This window comes from Mus caroli, unplaced genomic scaffold, assembly GCF_978045245.1.
Source record: "Mus caroli unplaced genomic scaffold, Mus_caroli_1 scaffold_11, whole genome shotgun sequence".
Lineage (NCBI taxonomy): Eukaryota > Metazoa > Chordata > Mammalia > Rodentia > Muridae > Mus > Mus caroli.
Genome location: NW_028227266.1, coordinates 69,277,444 through 69,289,653, shown reverse-complemented (window position 1 = coordinate 69,289,653; position 12,210 = coordinate 69,277,444). Strand labels below are relative to the sequence as shown.

The following is a 12,210-nucleotide window of genomic DNA, read 5'->3' as shown; positions in this document are numbered from 1 at the left end:
GAGGTGCACCTACCTCTGCTCTTCCGAGTGCTAGGATTAAGGGAGGAGAGGGAGAGAATAAATAAATAAGTAAATGTAAAAAATAATAAAAGTAGATAGTAAATTAGATAAGACTTTTGACCAAAATGAGCTTTTTTTCATAGGAGATAATCTGGTTCTGTGAGCAGGAGAAGATATAAGTACCTAGTAATTGAATTTGACTGTAGCTACATTTACATTGCTTTAAAAACCATCTTTTGGAGCCAAGGAAATAGCTCAGTTTGTAAGGTGCCTGCTGTACCCACAGGAGAGCCTGAGTTTTATCCCTAGCTGCATGTGGTAGCATGCACTTGTCATTTCCGTACTGGAGACGCAGAGACAAGATGATCCCTGGGACTCACTGGTCAGCCATGAGAACCTGAGTTCAGATTCCCAGCATCCATGTAAAAAGCTGGTCATAGCAGTGCATTCCTGCAACCCAAGCATTGCAGGTAGAGACAGGAGCTTCTGAAAGCTGGTTGGCTACCTGGTTTAGTCCAAAAAATGAACTTCTGCTTCACTGAGACATCCTGTCTCAAGACTGTAATAAAGAGAGTAACAGAAAGAGAGCCAATGGTCTGCTCTGACCACCATAGGTGTGCACACATGCACAAGCCTGTGCCCTACCACTAGATAGAGAACATGATTGACACTTGAAGTTGTCCTCTGGCTTCCACTCACATGTATCTGCACCTGTATACACATACATATGCATATCCGAAAATTGTTTTTTTAGTCAGGCATGATGGCTCATGCCTATAATTGTAGTATCTTAGAAGCCGAAGCAGGAGGAATGCTGTGAGTTTAATGTCTGCTATAGACTAAGACCTGTCTCAAAACCAAAGGAACAGCAATAAAGATATAACAGGACTTCCTGCATAGCACTTGCCTATAATCCCAGAACTCGAGAGACGATGCAGGAAGGTAGCTGCAAGTTCAAGGCTTTCTGGGCTACATAGCAACTTTGAGGTTAGCCAGGTCTGTATAGCAAGGGCCTCCCTCAAAAATGAGTAACTTCATAATAGAGTAAAATGAAAACAAGAAGTGCACTCTGAGCTGCGTGTGGTATATGTATAGAGCTGTACTCTGAGCTGCGTGTGGTATATGTATAGAGCTGCACTCTGAGCTGCGTGTGGTATATGTATAGAGCTGCACTCTGAGCTGCGTGTGGTATATGTATAGAGCTGCACTCTGAGCTGCGTGTGGTATATGTATAGAGCTGCACTCTGAGCTGAGTGTGGTATATGTATAGAGCTGCACTCTGAGCTGAGTGTGGTATATGTATAGAGCTGCACTCTGAGCTGCGTGTGGTATATGTATAGAGCTGCACTCTGAGCTGAGTGTGGTATATGTATAGAGCTGCACTCTGAGCTGCGTGTGGTATATGTATAGAGCTGCACTCTGAGCTGAGTGTGGTATATGTATAGAGCTGCACTCTGAGCTGCCTGTGGTATATGTATAGAGCTGCACTCTGAGCTGCGTGTGGTATATGTATAGAGCTGCACTCTGAGCTGAGTGTGGTATATGTATAGAGCTGCACTCTGAGCTGAGTGTGGTATATGTATAGAGCTGCACTCTGAGCTGCGTGTGGTATATGTATAGAGCTGCACTCTGAGCTGCCTGTGGTATATGTATAGAGCTGCACTCTGAGCTGAGTGTGGTATATGTATAGAGCTGCACTCTGAGCTGCGTGTGGTATATGTATAGAGCTGCACTCTGAGCTGCGTGTGGTATATGTATAGAGCTGCACTCTGAGCTGAGTGTGGTATATGTATAGAGCTGCACTCTGAGCTGCCTGTGGTATATGTATAGAGCTGCACTCTGAGCTGCGTGTGGTATATGTATAGAGCTGCACTCTGAGCTGCGTGTGGTATATGTATAGAGCTGCACTCTGAGCTGCGTGTGGTATATGTATAGAGCTGCACTCTGAGCTGCGTGTGGTATATGTATAGAGCTGCACTCTGAGCTGCGTGTGGTATATGTATAGAGCTGCACTCTGAGCTGCGTGTGGTATATGTATAGAGCTGCACTCTGAGCTGTGTGTGGTAGTATAGAGCTGTAATCCCAGCCCTCGGGAGGTCAGCCTGAGATACTCAGTAAGACCTTGCCGCAGAGCAGAACAAAACATTTGGGGGGGGGGGGAGGGAGAGAAAATGAGTAAATAATCTTACGAAGTTCTTGAAATATTTTAAAGACAAACACTAGAGAGAAAGTGAGTGATAAGTATCTTTAGAGGGTGGGGGTTGTTGAGTCTGTTTGTAGATGGAGAAAGTGCTAGATGTGTGAAACCCAACAGCTCCAGCTCTTATGTCAGTTTCAGCTTCCAGCTTTCTGCTTTTCTGTCTGGACTGCATTTTCCATACTTGTGTTTCTTTTTAAAACAAGAACCTTTTTCAATACTTTTCTCAAATGCCTTATTTATTTATGAATTCTAGAAAAGAATTCAAAATCTATGTAGAAAAAATGATAATACTGAAGTAAAAGTGTAGGTCCGCAAAGAAGTACTTAGAAATAGAACTTTAAAGAAATCATCTGTGCCTTGCAGCTGCACAGCTGGCAGCGCACGCCTTTAACCCAGCACTCAAGACTCAGAGGCAGGTGAGTCTCGGAGTTCAAGGCCAGCCTGCTTACAGATTAAGTTCCAAAATGTCTAGGACTATAGAGAAACCCTGTTTCCAAAAACAAAACAAAACAACTCCTGCCTCCCCCCACCCACTGTCAAAAAACAAAAACAAAACAAACAAAAAACTGTGCTGTAAATGCTTAAAGCTCCTTAATGGGTGTCTGCCTTCACACTGGCTGGCTCCTGGGTCACATCTCAGAGCTGACGCTGGTTGTGATTGAACTCCTCAGGACTACCTTATGGCACTGTCACTGCAACAAGAACAGCAGAGCCAAGAAATCAATTGGGAGCAAATTCCAGAAGGAATCAGTGACTTGGAGCTGGCAAAGAAACTCCAGGAAGAGGAAGACCGACGGGCCTCTCAGTACTACCAGGAGCAGGAGCAGGCTCAGGCTGTTGTGACTACCACCACCCCTTCCACACAGGCCCAGGTAAGACAGCAACTCTGCCAGTCTCAAACACGACTGTCCCTTCAGCAGTAAAGGAATAGCTAGTTGAGTGAAGCAGTTGTATGTCAACTCTGGCTTTTCAGCTGTGTTAGCAAGGGTTTGGGTTTGTTGTTTTAATTTGTTTTTAGATTAATTTTATTTTATGTGCATGAGTGTTTGGCTTGAATGTGCATCTCTGTACCTTGTATGTTCCCTGTGCTACAGAAGTTAGAAGAGGGCATCTGATCCCAGAAACTGGAGTTTTGTACAGTTGTGAGCCACCATGTGGGTGCTAGGAATTGAACCCAGGTCCTCTTAACTGCTGACAGTATAATTGTGTTGTTAGAGACAAGTCAGTGTGTGTGTGTGTGTGTGTGTGTGTGTGTGTGTGTGTGAAAGGGCATTCCTTCTCCTGATTCCTATACTGACAAGTTAACATGTGAATGACTCTCTCTGTCTCTATCTGTCTCTCTCTTTCTATTTGTTTCTCTGTCTCTCTCTGTCTCTGTCTCTGTCTCTCTCTGTCTGTCTCTGTCTGTCTCTCTCTCTTGCCCTACCTGTGGAACTTTTGTACATTGTTCTAAATTTTTTGATATTCTAACATTTCTAATTTCATGAACATGCTTTTTTTAGAGGTTCTGATAAGATTATTCAGCCTTTTTCTTAAGTTATTTAAAGCTACAAATATAAACCAACTTGAACTAAGTGCTGCCTTTGAGTTAGAGGCAGCCTAAGGGTTTGCTGAAGAGTGCGGTGTTTGGAGCCAGAAAGACATGGGCGCATAACTCCTGCTGGGTCTCTCTTCCCACTGCAAACACCTGCTCATCATCCTGCCTCTCATGGCCCCTCCCCCTATCAGGAAACCAGAAGACTTCATCCTGAGGCTTCTATAGACTGGCATTTAGCTCAATTTCCAGTATATATTCAGCATAGGGTAGCATCTCTCTCCTTGTTAGGGTTGTTGTTCATATTTTAAGCAGTAAAATATGACTGTCACACAAGTTCTACAAGCAAGTCTCATTTAATAAATTAGAAAGTATCCCTTTCTTTTATGCTAACCTACACCATGCCAGAACCTTCTCTTTGGCATAGGTACACAAGAAAACAATATGCCTTTTAGGATCTCATTTAACCACGTACAGAATTCACCATTAAAGGGCTAGGGTGATGGCTCAGCAGGTAAAAGTGTTTGCTGTGCAAACATGAAGACCTGAGTTCAATCCCAAGCATTCACATAAAAGGCCAGAGAGAACTCTGCACCTATAACTGTGGTGGGCAGACAGAGGGATCTCAGCAGCTTGATAGCCACCAACCTAGCTCCAGACTCTGTGAGAGAACATCTCTCAAGGAAATAAGGCTGAGAGTGACAAAAGACACCAGATGTACACCCTAGCTTTGCTTTCTCACAACACACAAGTATATGCACACATATTCTCTCCCTTCCTTTCTCCATTAAAATACATGTAAAACTCCTGCCTTTAAATCAGGTACTAACTACACAAGCTTAGCAGGTGATTCCTACTATGTTAGAATCAGCTTTTCATTTTGTTCAAGTTCATAAAACACTATTTTATATTCTCAGTTCTCAGGATTCTTGTTTTTTTCTTTTACTTTTAAGATCTGTTTATTCTGATATTTAATGAAATCCTGAGGAAATATATTTTACCAAAATTGTCATTGTAACATAAATATTTAACCTAGAAGCCTAAATAATTATAATTATATATTTGCAATAGTTAAGACATTAAGTCAGTAATTTATACATTATTTTTATATGAGATATCTTGTATATTTACTTCTCTCACACCCGACAGAAGCAACTTAGAAAAAAAAGGTTTGTTGTGACTTACGGTAGAGGGTGCAGTTCATCATGGCCAGGAAGACGTGGCTGGTGGAAGTAGGAGGTAGTAGCACAGAATTTCTGTCCTTCCCATCAGAAAGCAGCAGCAGACCCAAGGCAGGAAGGCACACCCTACCACATCCCTCACACCGCCTTTCTGTGAACCAGCTAGGCCTCTTCTCTAAGATGCCCAAACCTCCCACAGCAACAGGCCAGCTGTGGACCATGGGCATCTCCTATCCTAACCCTAACACCTGTGAGCAGAAGCCGTGCCCTTGTGCCCACAAAGCATCTGTTTCTGTAAGGATGCCTTTGTCTCTGTGGCTCTAGCTAGCTAGCTCTGATTCAGTGCCCAGAAACAGTTAGTCATCCCTTCCCATTTGTGTTTCTCATACAGCAGGGCCAGCCAGCACAAGCCTCTCCATCAAGTATAAAACAGCCTGGGAATAGTGAACGGAAACGCAAGGAACCTCGGGAAAAAGACAAAGAGAAAGAAAAGGAAAAAAATAGCTGTGTGATTTTGTAGGGAATGCTGACGTCTGTGGGAACCACCTATGCAGATGACGGAAAGGAAGACCCAGTCCCTACCGTCTGTGCCTGATCTCCCAATGGATTTTGCTCATGTTTTCCAGGGGAAGGTTGTTACTTTGTTACAATCAGCTTTTTCAAGTTACACCATACACTCTCTATGAGCTGGAGTTTTATGTTACAGGTCGGAACTGGTGTGTGTTGTCACTGTAGCCAAATGAGAATATCACTCCTATTTTATGTCTAGTGACATTGCAACTCCAATCAGTTAGTAAGCTACTGTGTTCTGTGTGACAATGGATGGAGATCACTGAATGAGTTTGATCCTTCTCAAGATGTAATTGTTAGCACAACTATTTCTGAAACTTTACATTGTTAAATTATATTCTAATCCATGAGGAACGAGGACTTTAATATAGGGGAGGGAGAGAGAGCAGGAATACTGACCCTTCATTGTACATTGAACTGGTTCAGCCCTTGGACAGCTTTACCTTTCTTTAGTAATGTACATTTTAGCTATTACCTTGAGAACTGATAATGGAGCTTGGATCCAATTTAGATAGAAAAAATATTTTTTATTTTCAAATAGCAAAAAAAAAAAAAATACGTTGACACTAATACTTATAACCTATCCAGATGAGATACTGACTTTGTAGTGCTGTGAGATGTTGAAAAACTTCAACCCCTTCAGAACCTGAGCGGTGGCTTCTGGTTGATGAGCATGTGGTACATGAGTGAGAAGTCCACACTCAGGCTCAGCCTTGTACATATGAGGACAGAGAAGAGCAGCGTTCACTGTCTACCTTTTTCTAGAATTACCTTGAACCTTAAATTTTAAATCATGTTTATTGCTAGAAAATTAAGCATAGTTATTTAAACCAACAAAAAGCACATTTCTGAAGGAGAGTTAATCTCTTGACTCTAATGAAAAGATATTAATAAAATTCTAAATGTAGGTAGGAGTCTAAAGGAATTTATGTAAAAGCAATCAGATTTTTTAACTTATGAGAACCAAATAAACCTAAGACATCTTACATCATTTCTAGGATTCTGAAAGAATATTTACTCAGCTTTGTGATGAGGCAGCACATACTGTATTTCTAGATACGATTTGGAAAACTATCCTGAACATGCTTTTTTATATACTTTGTATTTAGAGTTTGTTTCGGTCATTTTTGAAGATTATTGCCAGTGCACATAGCTGTGTGATTTATCCTAAACCTCAGTAAATTTTATTCCGGAGCATCACAGATTGAACATCCAGTTAGAGAATATTCCTTGTGGTCTGGAGGCAGTTAAAGACTACCAAAAGAAAATAGTGGAGAGTTTAGGACAATTGTCATTGATGTTTTCCATGATCCCAAACCAGCTTTAGGCTGAATATGTATGTAAAAAGTAGAGTTTTATTTATGAAAAGTATTGTTCTAAGAGGAAAAACCCTTCAGGGCCATGCTGTATCCTTTTTATCCTTCTATATGACATGTCTGTTTATGTCCTTTGTGGTTTCTTCAGATTTTCTATACTAGCGTGGGAACTAATCAGGGAACCTGCCTGGGGTATAACATTTGTGTATAAAATACCTGGTAAGTAAGTCTCTTGATTCCAACCTTGAGTGAGTACGAATGGTCAGAGATCAGACCGTTTGGGTGGACTGACCTCACCTCAGCATAAACACCATGACTGTGCTCTGCTGATAGAGGAGAAAGCTCAAATCTCAGTGTGGGCTTTCCCAGAACAGTCTAATATTTTAATTTAGGAAACAATAAACCTTGAGTAATTATAAAAAGTATGCTTGAGGCATATTTTTCCATAATTATATTATAATATCTATCTAGTTATTGCCCTTGAAGAATCTATATATAAAAGTTACGTTATTTTTTACTATCTTAGTTTTTCCAAAGATAATACTGCCAATACTGCACTCCAAAAAGAAAAGAACAAAACAAAAAAACACACAACTCACTGAAAACCATCAGCATTGGTGTCAGATGAAGAGTCAGTCAGTGTGCACTATCAGCCAAGCACTGTGCTTGTTAATCCTGCCTGCTCTGATGTGACAAGAGTCATATCAAACTTACTATGATGTTTGATTACTGTGGAAGAGATTAAATGTTTGACTCTATTAAAACAAATTTCTAAAATATGCTTTCCTGTCCTTGAAGGCTTGTCAAGGTTCTAAACTGCCATGTATTTATTTCCTATGTTTTACTCAAGGTAGCAAGTGATATTCAAGCATATTATTGCTTATTTGGGTAAATAGGACTTTGAAAATGGTATTTTCAGGGATTTTTCCCTTACAATACTTTGTAATATTTGACATTGTTATACATATATTGCTAACAAACGTTACAATTTAAACATTTTGGAGCTTAATGATTCTAGGCTAAATTGCAGGCACATTTGACTCATGCAGGAGAGCTAGCAGAAGGCAGGCAGAGGAGCAGATGCGGTCCCTGGCACTTTTCCTACTTTCAGAGCATACTCTTAAGGTTAGTGACCAGTCTGTATTAATGTGCACTTCTCACTGGTGACCTGTGCTAGTTTATCAGTACCTAGAATCATGTGTTTCTGAAGTAGGTTTCCAGGACTTCTGTTTAGGTCTCAAAGCAACCTGAAAACTATCAGAAAAGTTGTGAATATTTAAAAATATTCACAGACACCTACCTGCACTAGGAGTATCACCAAGTGGTACAGCATTTGCCTGCAATGCACAAGGCCCTGGGTTCAATTCCTAGTAGATGTATATAGACACACTGGCAGCTAATCAAGGCATTGGCCTTATGCCCAGTCAGTGTGAATGGGTAGAATAACTTCCTCCATGCTTCAAGGTCAGGCTAGGATTTGAGCAAGTCAGAAGCTTAAGTTTGGAATTAGGTTCTAGAAGACTATATATATATATATATATATATATATATATATATATATATATATATATAGTGTGTGTGTTCTTATTGCCTCCCTTTTCTATAGCTTGACAATTTACCACATAGTATGTTTTGAATTCTTTCTCATGCTCCTTGATCTTGTTACCTAAGCAAGTTAATGTCAGATGCTAGTTTACTAAACTCAGTGTTAGCCATTCTGTACGTGCACAAAAGCTTCATAGCATTTTGCTTTCCATAAATCATAAACTCAACTTCAGACCTTGAGGACCAGAGAGCAAGGTATGCCTTGTGTTCACTGTCCATGTTGGCATGTGGACAAATGTTTGTAAAATCCTTGCAAATTAAGGCAAGAATTTCTAGAACTGTCCTCAGTCTTGCTTAAATTTTCTTGGAATCGACTGTTGTAGCCCTGGCTACCTTCAAACCCAGAATCCTCCTGCCTCAGCTTCTCACTGCCACTATTACAGGCACTATCACCATACTCATCTGTTGAAACTTCCTTTAGAAAAGCAAACAGCAAACTGATTACATGTTGCTTTGTAAATCATTGTACCAGTTATATGTTTTGACAGAAAGCTTACAAACTTGTACCCTAACACTGTCTTAGACTTACAATTTAAATTGAAAAACTGTTTCACAAAATAAGACAGAGACATTAAAGATAGTCATTTATTGATATTTTAATGAATCAGTCGGGAAATTCTGGCTCACTTGGTGTTTTAAACCTGACTTTATCAGGGCGTTAATAATACATACCTGTCATCCGGTTTGCTAAAGCAGGAGGATTCTAAGTTCAAGGGCACACTGAACAAATTGTAAGACCCTGATTCCAAAAACAAACGTGACTTTGTCTTGTTTTGGCAATCATTGTGTGCCTCAGTTTATTCTATGTGCAGGGTGCTCCTCTTCCCCTAAGTCCTCCCCCATGCACCCCCAGGCTTTTCCCCTAAGTCCTCCCCCATGCACCCCCAGGCTTTTCCCCTAAGTCCTCCCCCACGCACCCCCAGGCTTGGTTCTCCTGAGTAAATGCCATACTCTAGCACTGAGAGCTACTGAGATCATCACAGACACTGCACATTACGGTTCTCCAATGTGTAGACCTTTTATAGTGACTCCAATCTGGTTTTTTATGCTGTTAGAATGTGTAGAATTCTTTGAACGTAGCATCGTGGCTTTCAAAAATATATTTTGCAGTTGCTTTTGTATTTGGTAAGCTAGTGTCAAGACCAGGAATTTATTTGAGCATAGAAAATGCACTTTACAAATCTGTTTTCCCAGTATCCTCTACAGATCTAGCTTTTAGAGCCCTTTGGTCAGTCCTTCCAGGGTAGAGCAGTTCCTCCAGGAACTGACTTTGCTCTCTCCACTGTGGTCAGTGTAGACAACTTATTCGTGGCATAGTGTAAACATGAATTCTGATCTTGTGCAAGTCAAATCCTTTAGATAGCAAGCAAGAAACCCTAAAGGACCATGTGTGAACCTTAGAGTCTGTGGTTCTCTGATAAGTTGGCATCTTTTGTTACTGATGCCTGACACTTTTTAAACCGTAAAAGGAAGAATTGAGTTTACTTTTCTTAGGTAACAGCTTAAAATAACTTTAAATTAAAAGCTCCCTAAAGGGAATACATTACAGAGAAGATATAACAGGAGGGAACCTTGCAGGATGCTAGAAAACGTACTTTGAAAATCTATCTAAAATTTAATTTATGCATGTCTTTACTTAATCCTGGTGTTTCTGCTCTTAGGAAATAGAGCTTAACATTAATATATGCATATATTTTTTTACATGTAGGATTCTAGTTTCTATCTTCTGAACTCAAGAGAACTAAACTCAACAAACAGGGTAAAAATCTTCAACTCTTGCCTCAAACTCAATGGTCCTTTGTCCTGACAAAAGTTAGACTTGTCTAATAAGCTGGTATTTTTAGGGCATAATACCCTCCCATTAACTACTTAAACTACCATGGCAGAGACAGGAAATGTAAGCCTTGCCCCACGGTAAAAGAAAGAACAAAAGCCCCCGTGTCCCAGAAAGTGTCCATTTTATCTAGCATGACTTGTAAAGACTTCCTCAGCTCACATCATTGTTACTGGTCACCTTTTAACTGTTCTTAACACCTATACTGTCACATCTGGAGAGGCAAGGCAGCCCTGTAAGTAAAGGATGCACAGAGCAGAGCCCTTTGGCAGGCAGTGCTCACTCCTTTGGCTCCAGTAGTCATTTTACATCTCTATGTGGAAAGTCAGAAAGCTGAAGTGCCCATTAGAAATCATGAATTGCTGACGACACCCTAACAGAAACGCCCTAAGAGGCAGCTCTAACTCATGTAATGAGTTTGAAAACAGAGACTGGTGTTTGATCTTTGAAAATGATGTCTGGTTTGTCAGAATGTTTGTTGCTGTTCTTTCCCACCATTATTTGTATGACATAACCACTGTGACAAGGTGCAGTGTCTCTTCACTTCCCAGGAATTTTCTAGTAGTTTTTGTTAAGACTTATTTTCCTCAAAATGACAGCTGTCATCACAGATCCACATCTAAGACCAGACAACAGCAGAGTGCTGTGTGACTGCAGAATGGTGGACGGGATAATCTGTGGGCAGCTCATCTCCTGAATCCAGCACATTTGACTCTCGTCCTTGACATGGGCTGAATAACGAGGTTGAAACGTGGATTTGGGAGAGCAACAAGCTATGGAATGCTGTCATTTTGAATAGCTGTAAGCAAAAGAAACAGGTTGTCTTCCCCCACTTTGCTATGGCACATGGAACTGTGTGCTAGCTGGAATGGGCTCTCAACTGACCGTGGGGACTGAGTGCCTCAACTCCCGTTTCCTGTCTGTCCTAGCATCCTCCCTCCGTCTGAGAATCCATTCTCTTTCTTTAAATGCAAGTGAAGAATGATGAGTAGGGAGGGATGACACAAAGCCGCAGATAGAATATGCTCTTTGAAAAAAGGCACCCAAGATGCACCTACCCCTCGCAGGGCTCAGCTGATTTCTGTGAAATAAACTGTTTTAAATGTTAATTTTGCAAAGAGCACCTCTAAAAATTATGTCTTAAATTTCAAGTTTCACTTTTGGAAACTACTCCTGAAAAGACATTGAATATAGGTGGGAAAGTAAACAATGTTTCTGATTACTCAATGATTCAGTATTATCCAGTGTTTAATCTCAAATTCATTGTAACACAAGTGTAGTGTCATCGTTGGATTAAAACGTTGGATGTTTTTGTTAATATACTTTAAACTGTAACCAGTGAATAACACCGTAGTATTTTTTATTATAGATTATATTTTATTTCAATAAACTTTGATATTTAGACTGAACATTCTCTGTTGTCAACTCATCACCCTAAGCTGCAGCCTGTATGGCTGGCCACACTGACCTGAGACTCCTTAAGATCAATGTTTGACATAAGGGACAGTTAATAAACAACTCTAAGCTACAGAGTGGTGACCTCAGCCCCAGTGAGGAAGACTCTCCACATCACACAGCTCTCTTATTGGAGTCAGGCAGGCAGGCAGGCAGGCAGAGCTGAGAGGAATCGCTTCTTCCCTCCACTATGGATTCCAGGCTGCCAAGCTAGCGCTGCAAGCATCTCTTACCCACTGAGCTATCCAAATCTGTTTGATAAGTGACTCAGAGCAGTGTATGCTGTAGCACAAATTCAGTATTGAATGTGAATGGGCAAGAATTATGCAGCTTTTAAAACCTCTTACTGTGGCCACTAATGGTGGTCCACAGCGGTAACCCCAGTACTCGTGTGGCTGAAGCACAAGGAGTGATGTGAGCTAAAGGACAGCCTAGGAGATGGAGTGAGACATTACCTTAAGTTTCAAACAAACGTTATTTTGTTCTAAAGGGCATCGACCAGAGGCCAGTTTCCC

General features: G+C 40.8%; 1 protein-coding gene across 2 annotated transcripts in view; it reads left to right on the top strand.

Moving 5' to 3' along the window:
* Mindy2 (MINDY lysine 48 deubiquitinase 2) overlaps positions 1–11,649 on the top strand; it is a 57,329-nt gene extending 45,680 nt beyond the window's left edge. For both annotated transcript variants that reach the window (XM_021172371.3, XM_085844769.1), the window contains exons 8-9: positions 2,872–3,072; positions 5,307–11,649. In XM_021172371.3, the coding sequence (XP_021028030.1) occupies positions 2,872–3,072; positions 5,307–5,435 (330 nt within the window). In that variant the 3' untranslated portion in view covers positions 5,436–11,649. The remainder of the gene's footprint in view (positions 1–2,871; positions 3,073–5,306) is intronic.
* Positions 11,650–12,210: the final 561 nt, after the last annotated feature.